Source organism: Mytilus trossulus, chromosome 6 (genome assembly GCF_036588685.1).
Source record: "Mytilus trossulus isolate FHL-02 chromosome 6, PNRI_Mtr1.1.1.hap1, whole genome shotgun sequence".
Classification (NCBI taxonomy): Eukaryota; Metazoa; Mollusca; class Bivalvia; order Mytilida; family Mytilidae; genus Mytilus; species Mytilus trossulus.
Window position 1 is genome coordinate 62034506 of NC_086378.1, and position 17836 is coordinate 62052341.

General features: G+C 34.8%; 2 protein-coding genes across 2 annotated transcripts; one reads left to right on the forward strand and one right to left on the reverse strand.

Moving 5' to 3' along the window:
- The first annotated feature begins 9875 nt into the window (after nt 1-9875).
- On the forward strand, nt 9876-12843 carry LOC134723622 (putative nuclease HARBI1). Its single transcript, XM_063587183.1, has 3 exons — nt 9876-10594; nt 11692-11978; nt 12441-12843. The coding sequence occupies exons 1-3, from the start codon at nt 10054-10056 to the stop codon at nt 12645-12647; spliced, it is 1035 nt and encodes a 344-aa protein (XP_063443253.1). The 5' UTR covers nt 9876-10053; the 3' UTR covers nt 12648-12843.
- An 881-nt stretch (nt 12844-13724) lies between these two features.
- Nucleotides 13725-16647, reverse strand: LOC134723623 (uncharacterized). Its single transcript, XM_063587184.1, has 3 exons — nt 16008-16647; nt 14608-14891; nt 13725-13888 (listed from the first exon to the last, which is right to left on the reverse strand). Exons 1-3 carry the CDS (start codon nt 16435-16437, stop codon nt 13739-13741), a joined length of 864 nt encoding a protein of 287 aa, XP_063443254.1. The 5' UTR covers nt 16438-16647; the 3' UTR covers nt 13725-13738.
- Nucleotides 16648-17836: the final 1189 nt, after the last annotated feature.

A 17836-nucleotide genomic window follows, 5' to 3' on the forward strand; every position in this document is an offset into this window, starting at 1 on the left:
CAGAGGCGTGTTAGAATCGTACTATGGTCGTGAACAGCGTGATATAGTCGTCGTGGAAGCGTAGTGGGTCGCGGTGAGAACGTGATGGTCGTAGTGAGATCGTAGCGCAGTCTCGTCGAGTAGAACCACGCTCTCGCTACGATGGTACAGCGACCTTTGCGATCTTACTACGATCTTAGTACGTTTCGAAAGCAACCTGATTTCGCCACGACCACACCACGATTGTTTTGAACATGTTCAAAGTTGGCCACGCTCATCACGATCTTGAAGACATCACCGCGACCGTGATACGACCTTAAGCCCCCGTCCCACTAGACCCCGATTGCACCACGCTCACCGCGATCTGAAATAAATTTAGATCGTGGTGAGGTCGCGGTATGAGCGGCATGAAAATGTAAATTTTCGTTGCTTTCACGATGCTACTACGTCCTCTCTACGCTTCTAAAAAGATCCCGCTACGATTATACTACGTTCTCACCGCGCTTATTCTGTGACCTCACTACGCTTATCAAGATCTTTCTACGCTCTTCACGTTCTCGCTACGACTACACCACGAGTTATCCGATTGCAACACGATCTTACTGCGATTATAACACGTTCTTTACACGATTATACTACGTTCATAGCAATACCGTCAACATCGTGTTTCTTATCAATACAGTTCAATTCCTTCTATTTATGATTAAATCGTAGGTTTCTCGGAAACAAAACAGTCATGTCACCAAAATCTACCAGAACACGTGGGCATGGTAGTAGGAGTTGATGTAGAGGCAGAGGGAGCAAAGTAACGAATCCTGATCAAGCAGAGATGTCGGACCGACCAATCCAACCTAAATTACAACCTATTGCTTGTCAATAAAGATCAATGACGATATTTAAGTAAACGATAGCAGAGATGACATAAATGTATCAATATATATATAGGAAGATGTTGTATGAGTGCCAATGAGAGAACTCTCCATCCAAGTAACAATTTATAAAAGTAAACCATTATAGGCCAAGGTATGGCCTTCAGCACGGAGTGAAAACCAACGGTCTAATATATACAAAAACGAGAAGCATGGTTGAGCCGTTAGAGCAAATGGATAATTACATTCAAACAAACAAAATCTAGGGAGCTTTTTTATATATTGTATGTGAAAATGACAATGAGAATGATGGTCGTAGTGTGAACGTAGTCAGGTCGTAAGAAGAGCGTGATGAGGAAGGCAAGGACGGGCTAGAATCGTACTATGGTCGATGGTATAGTCGTAGTGGAAGCGTAGTTGGATCGCAGTGAGAACGTGATGGTCGTAGTGAGGTCGTGATAACGTCACTCTGTGATCGTAGCGCAGTCTCTCCGAATAGAATCACGCTTTCGCTACGCTCTCGCTACGATTGTACAGCGACCATTGCGATCTTACTACGATCTTAGTGCGCTCTCACTACGCTTCTACTACGACCTGATTTCGCCACGACCGCACCACGATTGTTTTGAACATGTTCAAAGTTGGCCACGCTCTTCACGATCATGAAGACCTCACCACGACCGTGATACGACCTTACTGCGATCTACACAATCGCACTACGATCATCAAAATTTGCATTTTTTTCACAGATCGTAGTGCGATCGTGGCCTAGTGGGACTGGGATATTACTGCGATTTCACAGATCGTAGTGCGGTCGTGGCCTAGTGGGACTGCGGTATAGCATGCTTTGTCTATCATATTATATACTTTTTTTGTGATATTTTGTTTAAATTTGCAACAAATCTATGGCTTTTAGGAATTATTTCGATTCTAATAGGACAAAAAAGTTCATTCAAATACTTAAGCAAGAGTGGGTATGCCGTGTGTGTAGCTGTTCTTTTTTACTCCTTGTTAGATAAAGCTCAAATATTCTCAGAAAATCTTTAGCTTGCATTGATTATTTCGTTATTAACCGCTAGAAAAAATATGTTTAATTCTCAAACCCAATATTTCCGATTTTTAATTTGCATGTTTTCTCGTAAACTACCGTCAAATCCACAATTGACATTTCGTAACGAAGGAGCTGCCATGTTGACTCGCTGAAATCAAATGCAATAGAATAGAAAATAAAACAAAACCTACCTCAGAATTATATTTTAATACAATATTATACGAACTTCGATGGTTAAAAAAATGTTTATATTTTTGTGACATTTACTAAATATTGTTTTATACTGCAACTTAAATTAGTATGTTGATAGCTTTTAAAATCGTAACATAAATATCAAGCTTATTTTCATCCCTTAATGAATCCCTGATTGTAAAGAAAGAGTTCCATGATGAAATTGACATTGCACAAAATACAGCTGTGTTACTATATTTAGAAAATAAACAAAACTAGTCGCAATATATTAGTTCTTTTTTATTATACATCCGAATAAGAATAAAGTTCTTTTGTCTTTTGTTTTATTACAATTTCTAATACAATAAAATTGGCAAAGCGTTTGCAAAGTAGGTTCAAATACATGTGGATTTACGTGGGAGGTATATTGTGACATCCATTATTATGTATATCTCTGAGTCTGCGCCAAGTATAGATATATCGGTATTTTTCACACAGTGTTGTTTACAAAGCGAAAGAAGGACGTCATATTAGAATACATTTTTTGTTTTTGTTATAGGGATAAAGATGTCAACACAATGTTGACTGCTGACCCATATTTTTGTTTGACATTGTTATCTATTTTGTTTGCTTGTTTTTTACACACATCAGTGTCAATATTATTGAATTTGATGTGACTGTTCTAAATGTGAGTGGTTTAGCTGGCTTTAAAACCAGACTTATTCCACCATTATTAAGTCAGGAAAATGACAGGTATGATCCATTGGTTTGATGTGTTTGAGCTTTTGCTTTTGGTTTTGCCGTTTGAGCATGCTGACAAGGGACTCTTCTTTTAGAATTTCCCTCCAAGTTCAGTATTTTTATGATTGTATTTTTTACCAGTTAAGAATATCATAATATATGAAGTGCTTATATTCCATAATCACAAGGTGCCATAGAACGTTTTTATCAAACATAGAAGAACATAGTTTGAACTTTTGGTCATAAATTTGACAGGGAATGGGATGATGGTGTTCACTTTCTACTCTTTGCGGTTCGAGAGGCTGTTAATGTATACCCTGGTATCTGCCCTTTAAAGATGGTATTTGGTCATATTGTAAGGAGCCTTTAAAATAGGTAGTCGAAAAATGGCTTACTGGCCAAACCGACTTTAATCTTCTAAACTATGTATCTATATTTAAAGAAAAATTGTATACTGCTTTTAAAATTGCACAGAAAACATAAAAACTGTTCAAAACACGATGAGAATATAGTATGATAAAGATGATAGGCACATATTTTGTGAGCCTGGTGATAAGGTTCCTATATTTTTGTCATTTCCTCGACATCCTTTACAGACTAAATTATTGGGCCGAGTTTCTGTGAATAGAGGTTTCATTGTCCCATTGTCCTTGATACAATCTTTCGTGTCGTAACTTATTTCAGAAAAGTTAATTCAATTTCAAAATCTGATTTTTATCCAATTCCAATGATAGACGACTGCCTTGCAAACAAGGGCCAAGCAACATTCGTGACCAAATTGATTAATTGAACGGTAACAGTTAGGTTGACATTTTAATTTGAATGATATTTCTTATAACATGTATCTGCATAATAAATCTTAATACCTTTGATTATTTATTTGTGCCTTTTGTTGAATTTAATTTAAAGGTGATTTCTGACCGTAAAAAAAAACAATGGAGATGATATAACAACGCTACAAAACAGAGCAAACTAAATCTTTTATTTCATTTTTGAATATTGTATTTCAAAAACAATCCAATTCCACTTCCAATAACTAACATGCAACTTGTGTAAGGTCGATGTCTATCCGATTCGGGTCATATAATAAAAATTATAATGTTCAATACAATGTACGGACAAAAATATACCAACACATTAGTTCTTTACTCATTAAAAAATCCTACACCATTAATAGACCAAAGAACACAGTTAAAGTGTAGTGCATTACTTTTAGGCCTTACATTCAACAAATCCTTCCTGCTCCATTTCTAAAATATGGTTATAGTGTAAAAAGAAATAAAATCACCAAAATACTGAAGTCCGTGCAAAATTCCAAACGGAAAGTTCCTAATCAAATAGCAGAATCAAAACCTCAAACACATCGAACGAATGGTCAACAACTGTCATATCTTTAGTGCACTACTAGTTGGACAAATATTATTAAACTTATAGTAAAATCTACAAGAACAAACTAAAAAAATGACAAATAAATGTGAAGAGGGACAAAAATGCAGTTTAAGAGGCCGTGCCAATAAGCATAGAGCTCCATACTGTACAAACATGGAATGTTCAAAAATTTAGATTTTGTTTAAAGTGCTCTTAATTGATTTGTTACACCATAAAAAACATGTTAGAGAAAAAAAAATGTTTTTGATCACATCGTTACATCTCGTATCTAAGGAAAATGTTTCCTTAGTTACGAGTCCAAAAAGCGTACCAAAATTGGACAAAAATCAACACATTTACATCTATTCTGCTTGCTATGTTAAAGTTATTTTTCCTTCTCCAGGGAAATTGTCTTTTGTTTGGGTTAATTTCTCTCCATATCTCAACTAATGTATTAATTGTTTCAAACTATTTACAGGTTTATTTAATTTTTGTGTACTCGTACTTTTTTCTGTCGTTTTCAGTCAGACTTTCATTTATATCCCCTCCAAGTATTAAAATGCCTAATCTATTTTTTTCAATTAAATTATTTATTTTTTTGAAGAAAGAATTTCTATTTCTTTGTATATTTGGTGCATATACATTTACTAAAGTGAAGTTGTCATTATCGAGTTCTACATTAATAAGAATAAACCTACTCTCCTCATCTTTAATTTCATTTATTATTTTGTGATTTATGTTATCTTTAATTAAATTGAAACACCTCTAGATAAGGAATTGCCAAAGCTATGGTATATCTTACAATTAGTTTCACTATTTATTATATTTATGTTGTTATCAGTGAAATGGGACTCTTGAATAAACAAGATGTCACATTTTTGATTTTCACACCAGATATATAGTGTATCCCAGTTTTCTTTTTTTTCCTAGCCCTTGGCAGTTCAAGGATCACATATTTAAATTATTACTCATTTAAATAATGAACTATACAAATTATTACTCATTTAAATAATGAACTATACAGTCATGTTTTAGCAAAGATTACTACAGAGATATACATCATAACTAACTGTTCTAAGTTGTTGTATGCAATACAACTAAGACTAAAAGTATAATTATATATGGTAGTTATGCATAAGTGTATATAATATATGTGTATCATTAAAATATTTGTTTTTACAATAATACAATTTTGCAGCTCTCTTTGACTTTACTTTGTGCTGTAAAAATTATAGATTTAAGTATGTTTTTCTTTTTTCAAAAGTGTAGAACATACATGTACATGTATGTATATAGGAGCTTGATTTTCAGAAATTACTTTTTCTATTTTCAGATATTTGTATTGTTCAATAAGGATTGTTCGAGTGATCAACAACGTTATAACTGAGTTCAAATGAGACATATGCTTGACAGTTTTTAATAACGTCATAAACTTTCCATACAGTTGAACCTGGAAATGATATCTGTTTGTGTAGAATTCTTTGGACATTTTCGAATGTTCACTTAAAGCTGCTGTGTGTGTCATGTGTTTTAATACAATACGGATCTGAACTTCAAGTGAATATACTGCGTCAAAAGAATTAGCATAGCTAGTTGTGGAGCATGTGTGTCTGGATAGTATGGTGCAAAAATATATGAATGTATTTAGTTTCGTACTTCCTGTGTGTGATGCGGTATATGGTGATATACTGCATGTAGTTGCGTACCATATGTGCAATTTCGTAGGAATATTTAGTGGATGATATATTTTCCAAGTATCCTTGTTTGAATTGCAGAAAATAGAAGATTTGTTTATGCAATCAGTGCATACGTGTAAATGTATTTTGGTGAGGAGCTGAATGAAACTAATGCAGCCTAATCTGAGTAATGACGTAAATAGTAGAACTAATGATCGTTTGTTAACTAGTGAATGAAAGTTTTTTTCTTTATATATGTTTAATGTTTGTTTTATAAATAGCTGTTTCTTCCAGACATATGTGTTTGCTGGTATTTTGTGAATAAACATACATATAAGATAAATTAAACATTACACTGTTTTCTATTTTTACATCGTCAATTGAGAACATATGAACTAGTGTTGTGTCATATTTCTCTTTTTGATTGGATAATATACATGTTCTACTCTTATCAACACAAATACAATATACAGAATGTATGGAAGATAAGTTATTTTCATTTTCGATATCATCATTCAAACACATATAATCTAATATTATATCGTATTCTTTTTTTTTGTTTTTTTACATAATGAATAAAAGTCATGGAAAAACATAAAATGAAAACATTGCTTATGTTTACCATAACATCAATTGGGCACATACAATCCTTTAGTGCAAAAAGCTCTTTTATTTGTTTGTTTTTTACACTATAAATAAAAACACAGAAACAAGTAAATATATACAAATGTTCATGAAAATAGCTAGATAATTATACTATTTAATGTTTATAAAGTGTATTTACATTTAGTTGAGCTTGTTGATAGTTAGGTCCCTTTGGTTTCTTATTATTTGATGTACGTTCGTGAATTTGGTCGGTTGGTGTTGTTGCTGGGCGTTTGTCTTTGCGTCCATCAGGTGTTTCAATATTGCTGTTTCCTTGGAAATGAAAGAATAATGTTGATTGATTAGGATTCTCCTCGTCTTCATTAAGTTGCTGTGGACCGGTTTTTTTGCCAGACTTTTTTTAAGCTTTAGCTTTTGCTTTTTTAATTTCATTATTGTGTTTAGCTGCTGAATTGCCTTGGTGTTCAGGCTCGTTCATATTAAGAGCTGCATCCTTTTTATTTGAAGCGTTATAGCTGAAACTTGCGCTTGTCACATTGAAATTTTGTAAAAAAGACGGAGAATGGTTATTGGTTCCCATCTTTTCAGTGTTTGTTTGTTTAGATATATTTTCTTCTTCACTTGTCGAATTTTCAGATTCATGCATGCTATCATTGTTGACATTGACTGGATGTTCTTGGGCGTTGTCAATAACGGTCCCGAAATTTGGACATTCAGCTTTCTTATGACTTGGGTTATTACATGTTGTACATACCCATTCATGCGGACATTCTCTGAGCACGTGCCCAGTTTGCAGACATTTGTTACATGTTAGCTGAGAGGAATCAGTTTTCTGCTCTTTTTGTAGCAAAACGGCCATATATGTACCGATTCTTAGAGTTCTAGGTAAGACCTTTTCCATCGTTTCACAGTATAATATTATGTCTCCTGTTTGGCAATTGGTGAGAAAACCGTCAACTCTGAGTCGCTCTCTGTCTAAAGTGTGGACTATACCTCCTAAATTTTCTACCGCCCTTATAATCTGTTCATCTTCAGCAGAGCAAGGGATGTTCTTGACTCTAACACGCCAGTGATAAGGATTGTCATGATCGTATACCTTTGAATTAGGATTGCGGGTATAGATTTTTTTAAGCTTTTTCGTTATAACCAGTCCCTTTGTTATTGAAGTGTCTCTGTCAGTTTCAGAGTCAGGATAAATGCGCCACATCCCTTTTATCCTTTGCAAACCTTTGATGTCCCTAGTATTAAAAACATGATCAATAGATTTGTAAAGTTCAACATGGTTGAGAAACTGGTCTATGTTTGATTTGACATCACCAAACAGATCTTTCTCTAGCAGGAAAACGGGTTTAACAGAACCTAAAATTTCATGTGGATTCAAAGGGGTTTCAACTTGATTATCAGCCATCTGACAATTTTTCACTGCGGTTTTGTATGACTCGGGTAAGTTTTTAATATGGCTGACATCAGCACTGTTGATATCCGAACTTGCCATCATCAATGTGGTTTTTTGTCCGTATATTTACAAAAGTTATTAAAACCAGCTAGTTTTAATTCAACTATCTACCCAGTAGGCACCTATTCAGTATACTTATACTCTGGATTACGTCTTTAATATATTGATTTGACTTGGTTTTGTTGGAGCGAAAAAATTTCAGTGGAATACCTTCGGCCCCTTACGTCCGATCCTTTGTTTCTTAATTATAATGAGGCTGACGTCATGCAGGAACTTCTTAGGAAGAAGGATAAGAAGTAAGCGATATCATTTAACTCTACTTTCCGCTATATAGATGATGTCCTTTCACTAAATAATTCAAAATTAGGTGACTATGTGGAACGCATCCTATCCCATCGAACTAGAGATAAAGGATACTACAGATACAGTGGTATCACCAGCCCAGTAGCCAGTACTCCGGTACTGGCATGAAAATACGGATTTTTTTGTGTTATTAAATTTGCTATTACAAAATATTACAAATTATTATAAATTAAGGAATGTATCTCCCTCATGCAAAGCTCTGATTCCTTTCACGGATTTGGCTATACTTTTTGGAACTTTTGAATTATAGCTCTTCATCTTTTATATAAGCTTTGAATTTTACATATTTTGGCCACGAGCATCACTGAAAAGACATGTATTGTCGAAATGCGCATCTGATGCAGAAAAATTGGTACCGTTAATGTAATTAAGTCGGCCTCATATCTTGACTTACATCTAGAAATTGACAATGAGGGTTAGTTGAAAACAAAACTTTACGACAAAAGAGATGATTTCAGCTTTCCAATTGTGAACTTTCCATTTCTAAGTAGCATCATTCAAGCAGCACCTGCATACGGGGTATATATCTCCCAATTGGTACGATATTCCCGTGCTTGCATTTCTTATCGTGATTTTCTTGATAGAGAGTTGCTGCTCACAAGGAAGCTATTACACCTAGAGTTCCAAATGGTGAAGTTGAAATCATCCCTTCGTAAATTTTACGGACGCCATCACGAGTTGGTTGACCGTTATGGAATAACCGTTTTACACATGATATCGGATAAGTTCCTTACGTCGTAACTACAATCTCCTTCTCTTTCATGAATGTGACCTACCGAATTAGACTATTTACCGGCTTTGTTATTACATAATCAACATGTGGAGCAGGATATACGTACCCTTCTGGAGCACCTGAGATCACCCCTAGGTTCTGATGGGGTTTGTGTTGTTTATTCTTTAGTTTTCTATGTTGTGTCATGTGTACTAGTGTTTGTCTGTTTGGCTTTTTCATTTTTAGCCATGGAGTTGTCAGTTTATTTTCGATTTATGAGTTTGACTGTCCATTTGGTATCTTTCGTACCTCTTCTATATAGACAATAATCAGTCACTTGTTAACCACGCTTGTTTGAAATTCATAACTAACATCTATGCCACTAGATAGAAACTAGAGGCTCTAAAGAGCCTGTGTCGCTCACCTTGGTCTATGTGAATATTAAACAAAGGAAGCAGATGGATTCGTGACAATATTGTGTTTTGGTGATGTGATGTACATCTTACTTAACTAAACAGTCTTGCTGCTTACAATTATCTCTATCTATAATGAACTTGGTCCAGTAGTTTCAGTGGAAAATGTTAATAAAAATTTACAAATTTTATGAAAATTGTAAAAAATTGACTATAAAGGACAATAACTCCTTAGGGGGTCAATTAACCATTTCGGTGATGTTGAATTGTTTGTAAATCTTACTTTGCTGAACATTATTACTGTTTACAGTTTATCTCTATCTATAATTTATTCAAGATAATAACCCAAAACAGCAAAATTTCCATAAAATTACCGATTCGGGGGCAGCAACCCAACAACTGGTTGTCCGATTCATCTGAAAATTTCGGGGCAGATAGATCTTGACCTGGGGCCGGTTGTTTAACTTGTCGTTAGCACTAACGATCCGTTAAATTTTGCTAACGTATCGTTAAAATTTAACGTCTCGTTAATTCTGTTGTTCATCTCATAGTTACTTTTAACGCTCCGTTATAATGTTCTTAACTTGAGTGAAATTTAACGGTGGTAGGTAGCAGCGTTAAACCATTTAACCAAGGTATAATTAGAAAATGGCTGCTTTGTTAATGCCACCACTAAGACCCAGAAAGGACAGAGTTTTTAGAGGAACTATTTCACATTTAACAAATTTAAATGACGATGAACTAAGAAGGAGGTATAGATTTGGCAAGGACTCAATTGCTTACCTTTGTAATCTTCTACAAGACAGACTCAGAAGGACAACTAATAAAGCAACAGCACTGACTGTTGAACAGCAAGTATGTATTGCACTGCGTTATTATGCATCCGGCTCATTCTTGCAAGTTATCGGAGATACACTGGGGTATGACAAAGGCACAGTTTCTCGTGTTGTGAGTGATGTGACAGATGCCTTGATTGCCATTAAGGACGATTTTGTGAGTTGGCCTACTGATGTGGATTCGATCAACAGGATAAAATGTGGGTTTTACAGGCAAAGCAACTTTCCGAATGTTTTGGGATGCATTGACTGCACACATGTGAGAATACAGGCACCATCAGATGATGAACCATCCTATGTAAACAGAAAGGGGTACCACAGCATAAATGTGCAAGCTGTCTGTGATTTTGAAGGTATTTTAATCTGTACTTTGTCATTCCCGTTTCGTCGTTGTTGATCTTTTTAAAATTGTTCTCTCCCTTTAAAATTACCTTGACATTATCAATAGAGACAACTGGGTCCTTCTGTTTCGACCCAAATTTCGGAGGCTCGATTACATTTAGTCTGGTCTTTATAACACTTGAAAAAGGTTAAAGGTTTCCATTTTATTCATCTTGTCAACACAGAAATGTAAAACATTAACTACTCTCCAATAATGTTGGACCTTTTAGCTGTGCAACATTTGTATTTTTTATTTACAGTATACGACAAAAAACTTCAAATCACGGTACAAAGCGGCATAACTCTAGTAAAATTAATATGACTTGTCTATGATACCGTGTGATTTGCATTGATTTCTTTTACTCTTTGTGATTTCAAATTCTCTTTTTTTAATCATATAGTAATAGCTTTATGCTTGTTTATATCCGAATTTTCTTGTTTTAAACAATGTCAGTAATGAAGTTTGTTGAGGAATAACTGTGTAGTACTTTGTGTGACTTCTTTTTTAGCAGGTGCGTTATTATAGGGACTTATCATTATTTACCTGGGAGGGGGAGGGGCTGGTCATTTTGAATTCTAACATATAAAATGTTCATGATCCCTTCATAATATTTCACTATTTTCATTTGATCCCCCGAAAAAAGAACCATTTAGAAAATGTGAACCCCCCCCCCCCCTCTATTAAACATGACAACTTGAATATTAACATGCCAAATATTTGTTTTTTTAGACTAAGAAATACAGATTTTTAGGGAATGAGAGTTATAAATTAACTCAAAGGGATCTTAAAATGATTAGAAACGATACCATGATACATGATGTTCAAACTACTCATTTCTTAGTGCAAAAAATATTGGGGACTTATCATTATTTACCCCTTTTGAATTTACAATAAAATTTGAACCCCCTATTCCACATACAGGAAAAAACTTGATTCCCCCTCTATTTTGACAAGCCCCACCCTGATTAATAATGATAAGTTCCTTATGTACTTGCATAATTAAAGAATCTGCTATTCTTTTTAATTTTTTTTTCTTTCTTTTTTTAAACACTGAATTCATATTTACAGGCAGGTTTACCAATATATTTGCAAACTGGCCAGGCTCCATTCACGACTCCCACATATTCAACACATCAACTTTGTCTAATTACCTCCAGACAAATCACAGGGGATTGATAGATGGTGTTATTCTTGGGGACAGTGGATATGCTTGTCGCCCTTACCTGCTTACACCATATGCCAATCCAACAGAGAGACACCAGCAAAGGTTCAACGGATGCCATGCCAGTACTAGATCCGTTATAGAGAGGACTTTTGGTATTTTGAAAAGACGGTTTCATGTCCTCCATTCTGAGGTATATTTATATTAAATACAGATTTGACATTGCAATTCATACATAAAAAAAGAACAAAATCCACAAAATGGTTACACAAAAATGGCTGAGAGATGTGTGTTAAACGTCCGTGAGACAGCAACCCGAATATATAAATTTGGAAAAAGCCCCGCCTTGATCAACAAAAGGCTGTCCTTAAGGATCTTTGTCAAGTGTTGTAAATTTGTCTTCAATTTAGAATTTTGAACATGTATTTGGTATCACCGCAATCAATTTTCTAGAACAGTTATGTAAGTGCAAAAAAAGAACTATAATGCCAAAACATTGAATGAAGGTATTTTAAAATGACTTTTGCATATTATCTATATATCAAGAAATATAAAAAAGGATAAATATTTCTGCATGCATGACACCTTTTCATTTACTACTAATTGCTTTAAATATCTTAAAACTGAAATGAGCATATACTGTTTCATATTTAAGGTCAGAATGAAACCAGAAAAAGTCTGCAGAATTTTTGGGGCATGTGCAGTGTTGCATAACATAGCCGTGTCTAGAAATGAACCGTTGGTGAATGACGACGGTGCTGGTGTTCGACTTGATCAGCCTGTGCAAGTTCCAGCCTTTCTAGGAGTGCAAGATGGAAGAAACACGAGAGAACACGTTGCCAGATCATTTTTTAACCACTGAAATACATATTATTAACACTTTTATATGCTTTCTTACTTTTTCATAGACACATGATCCTAACTTATTGAAGACCATTTTTATTACACTATGGTCTTAATGGAAAGAATGTTTTATTTTGATGATGTTCAAAATAAGGAGACATGGGGTGCATGCCAGTGAAACAACTATTCACCAAAGTGCAAAATAATTTGATTTAAGCAACTTCTTGTTACCATATATATGACCATCAACAACGACGGTTTATTATCTCAATGATTCGATATTTAAATCATTTAATAACATTAAAACTTTATTTGATAAGTGTTTAAGTTTTAAATTAAAAGATTCAATCATAATGCTCATGAAGTCAAACTCTTTACACAAGTGACACAGGCAGACTTATGATGCTTTTCATGTCTCAGATCAATTACAGTTTCTTTTTTTTTGTCAGAACTATTTGGTTCCCATTTTACACATCACTTCATTTACAAACGTATATATTTTGACACAATCCACATCCACAACCATTACAAACTCAAGAAAAGAAATTGGCGACCGTTTTCCCTACAAGATATAAAAACAGGTGCTTGATTCTGTTCTGTGTTGTTCAATAATTTCGGGAAGTTTTATTGATAACTGGTACATGTAGATCGTTGAGGTTAATAGTTAAGATCTCCTTTATATAAAAAAGAAGATGTGGTATGATTGCCAATGAGACAACTATCCACATAAAACCAAAATGACACAAACATTAACAACTATAGATCACCGTACGGCCTTCAACAATGAGCACAGCCCATACCGCATAGTCAGCTATAAAAGGCCCCAATAAGACAATGGAAAACAATTCAAACGAGAAAACTAACGGCCTCATTTATGTAAAAAATGAACTAAAAACAAATATGTAACACATAAACAAATGACAACCACTGAATTACAGGCTCCTGACTTGGGACAGGCACATACATAAATATTGTGGCAGGGTTAAACATGTTAGCGGGATTCTAATTCATTCAAATACAACATATATAATAATGGGAAATATATAATCATTTTTTTCTCTTTTGAAAATAACATTTAATCAATATAACATGAGAAGATAACAAATAATATTAGTTGGTAGTACCAAGAGCCTCAAGACACTGTGACAATGACATTGGCTGGTACTCCTTTGCCTTGATTCTCTCCAGCAGTTCTATTTGCAAGTCCAGCTTTTTCATCTCCTTCTTCTGTTTTTCAATTTCACCCCTAAAATACACAACCTGTTGAAAAAAACAGAAATGTTAAAGATATGAATCAATCAACAATCGTACATGACTAATTTGTAAAAAGATTACAAGCTCCTGTACAGCTGAATGAATACAATGCATTTCAAGAAAACCGATCAGCATAGAAAAATGATATAAATAGATGTGGGATATAGTAACCCAATGACAAAAAATTTCGAAACTTTATTAAGAGGAAAGGGCCAAATACTTCAAAAATATGTAAAGAAAGTTCGTATTTTGCAATAAAGGTTACCATTGGTAATCTACTTTTGAATGTTTGCTTGGACGCCATTTAAGAGAACATTACTTTGTTCGTGTCAGTTAAAAAGAGTTACTTAAAAGGATACTCAGCATTCATGTGTCAGCATCCAGCAACATCTGACTAATATGAAAGTGCTCACATGTCATAACTCATCTGCTGACCAAATTAGAATTTGTTCAGTTTATTGGGAGGAGCGGACAAACAGGGTGAATGTAAGTCTTCGATCCCAGTGTGACACTCTGTGGGAGTGCACTAAATTTTATATGTGTAGACATGATATAAATTGGAAAATTGTCCTGAATATGCAAGAAACATTTGTCCCTTGATGTTAACAATCAATTTTTAATATTACTACAAGTACATATATTAACAAAAAAGCTATACATGTATTGCCAACTAAGTATGGGGGACAAATTATACTACCGGACGTAGTTCATTGTTATATATTCACCTGAAGCTCATAAACATCTCCTGCTGTGGCTTTTCTCTTCTTTGTGGCTGTAGCAGCTGTAGGGACGGCATGTGATTCATTGTTCTCAGCCTGTCTAGTTGGGTTTACCACAATTGGTACTGCCCGGTTACCAATAAACCCTGAAAGAACTGATGGTGAAGGAGGTGTTGGAGGTTGTAGTGAGGACTCAGATTGGCATTCCATAGCTGACTGAAATAAATCCTGGGACCCTGTACAGGCCATTTCAGAATCATCTTCTGACAATCTAGCCTCAGCTGCACCAGCTAAAACAAAGACAAAATAGCTCTTAAATTTAATGTTGTACGCCAATTAATATGCAAAAGTTTTAGTTTCAAAAATTCGATAGGGGTATACACATTTTAAAAATTAGATCATAGATCATCATACGTTATTGAGTAGACCCCCCTTTTTTATTTGTGTCGCAAATGTTCTTACATATTTTCATTTTTTTAAACTACTTTTTCTATTTATTATATATATTTGATGTTTGAACAATAGTTATATGAGGAAACAACATATATGAAGTGGAATGTAGTTGAGATATTGTCACGCCATGTCACAGGGCGACAGGTTGTATATTAGTATTTTTTTGAAAACCCTCATAGGCCTAATACATAGAGGTAAACATTCAGGTTGATTCCCTTTAAAACAGCTTGTAAGAAAGTGTTAATTAGGACAAAGTTCGTATTGTAGTTTGTTTCTTTTAAGTTGTAAAATTCTAGCAAAGACAGGATATATCGGATATAGGGACGAATATTTCTATGGTACGATATTCATTCGGGCCGAGAATACATATTTTAATTGAGCGCCATTAACAAATTGAGGAGAGCACCTGTTCAGAATTCTCGCATATCAGCATGGGACAGTGATGTTGATTCACAAGAAATGATAGGGTTAAAACCTTTTCTTTATTCGCATATTGACAGGGAAAACGCAAATAAGATCGAATAACATTTCAAGAAGGTATAATTATATTTCCTAACATGCGGAATTTGTAATGTTTACATTGTCACTGATTGTGAGGGCAAGGTCATTATTTAGTACATTTAAGTGCATAAACATCGAAGGCGATGCAGACGATTTGATCATTTAAGAAATAAATATTGGTTAAATACCTTTCAAAAATATGAATAACTACGAACATATCCTTGTATAGAAAGTATTTGGGTGACAATTTAGCACATGAACAAGGAAAACATAATTTTTTTCAACAGTTTTCAACGATAATTTGGGTCCATAGTGATATCGGTGGACATCAATTTTGGCCTCTACATCGATGTTGTTCCTTCAACTAGGGCATATTTAAAGCACAACTGTTTAGAAATTTCCACAGAAAGATCTACAGAAACTTTAAATTGATAAGACAAAATATTACATACCAATGATGCAGCTTTCTACACCTCCTATGCCCTTGAAGGAAGCAGAGTCCTTGCACAAATCTATGGTTCTGTGCACTGCCACACTCACTGACTTAGCCTGTGGTCCACCACCTGTTTTCCCCTGGTCTCTCTTGCTGACAGAAAAGATCTTCTTTGCCTCTTTCTTGGTGTTGCCCCATTTATCTTTACACTCCTTGACTGACCTATGGGCAACACCAAGAGAAGACACCATCATTGAAATTCTTCCCCAGACTGCTGTTTTTCTTTTATTTGTAAAAGAACTTCCAAATTTGTCATTAATGACTGCATAATTCTTTTCTACCTCATCTTGGAGAAGATTTATCTCTGCTTCCGAAAAATTTGGCTTTCTTTCCCTTGTCTTCTTCACATTAGACTGATTGCATGCACTAGCAGAAGGCAAGTCGGCCATATTTGTTTATGGGGGAAGTTCAGAAAATCTGAATTATGGGTAACTAAAATAGCCTCTAAACCATAGTTAAAATTTAACGACAGGTTAAGATTTGTTAACGGTCACGTTAGCTAACGCTACCGTTAAATCAACTTGAACAACAGCTTTTTAACCTTCCGTAAAGTAACGCCACGTTAAACTTTTTAACGACACGTTAAGGCTAACGCTACCGTTAAGTTAACGACAAGTTGAACAACCGGCCCCTGATAAACAATTTTACCCGATGTCAGATTTGCTTTAAATTCTTTGGTTTTTGAGTTATAAGCCAAAAACTGCATTTTACCCCTATGTTCTAATCAAATCAAGATGGCCGGGTCATCGGAAACATTTTTTAAACTAGATACCTCAAAGATGATTGTGGCCAAGTTTGGATTATTTTGGCACAGTAGTTTCAGAGGAGAAGATTTTTGTAAAAGATAACTAAAATTTTTGAAAAATGGTTAAAAATTGAATATAAAGGGCAATTACTCCTAAAGGGGTCAACTGACAATTTCGGTCACGCTGACTTATTTGTAAATCTTACTTTGCTGAACATTATTACTGTTTAAAGTTTATCTCTATCTATAATAATATTCAAGATAATATCCAAAAACAGCAAAATTTCCTTAAAATTACTGATTCAGGGGCAGCAACCCAACAACGGGTTTTCCGATTCATCTGAAAATTTCAGGGCAGATAGATCTTGACCTGATAAACAATTTTACTAAATGTCAGATTTGCTCTAAATGCTTTTGTTTTTGAGTTATAAGCCAAAATCTACATTTTACCCATATGTTCTATTTATAGCCATGGCGCAACTTGGTTGGTTGGCAGGGTCACACCACACATATTTTAAACTAGATACCGCAATGATGATTGTGGCCAAGTTTGGTTTAATTTGGCCCAGTAGTTTCAGAGGAGAAGATTTTTGTTAAGTTAACGACGACGGACGACGACGACGGACGACGACGACGGACGACGACGGACTCCGGACGCCGGACGCCGGACGCAAAGTGATGGGAAAAGCTCACTTGGCCCTTTGGGCCAGGTGAGCTGAAAAGTAAAACAACAAAAGTTCCAAAGTCAGTGGAAAGTCAGAACGGAAAGTCCCTAGGTGAATGGCTAAATCAAAAGCTCAAACACACCAAACGAATGGACAACTAACAGATTCCTGACTTTGAAACTGTATTTTCGTAGAACATGTAAAAAAATTGAAAACAATACGTTTAATAACTTCATGCGTCCGAAGCACTAAAAAAAGACAAACATTTGAAATCCGAAGATTTATAGGTACCGAAACCGTCGAAGAGGTAGATGCCAAAAATAACTGAAATAAATAGTCAAATTGATCCAAAGCTAACTTTGGCTAAGGTAGTTGAAA

Coding starts and splice junctions, on each gene's coding strand:
- LOC134723623 (XM_063587184.1), bottom strand. CDS start 16,437: ATGGCCGACTTGCCTTCTGCTAGTGCATGCAATCAGTCTAATGTGAAG. Junction 14,892..16,007: donor TGTAGAAAGCTGCATCATTG/GTATGTAATATT, acceptor TCTTTGTTTTAG/CTGGTGCAGCTGAGGCTAGA. Junction 13,889..14,607: donor GAGATGTTTATGAGCTTCAG/GTGAATATATAA, acceptor TTTTTTCAACAG/GTTGTGTATTTTAGGGGTGA.
- LOC134723622 (XM_063587183.1), top strand. CDS start 10,054: ATGGCTGCTTTGTTAATGCCACCACTAAGACCCAGAAAGGACAGAGTT. Junction 10,595..11,691: donor AGCTGTCTGTGATTTTGAAG/GTATTTTAATCT, acceptor TCATATTTACAG/GCAGGTTTACCAATATATTT. Junction 11,979..12,440: donor TTCATGTCCTCCATTCTGAG/GTATATTTATAT, acceptor TTCATATTTAAG/GTCAGAATGAAACCAGAAAA.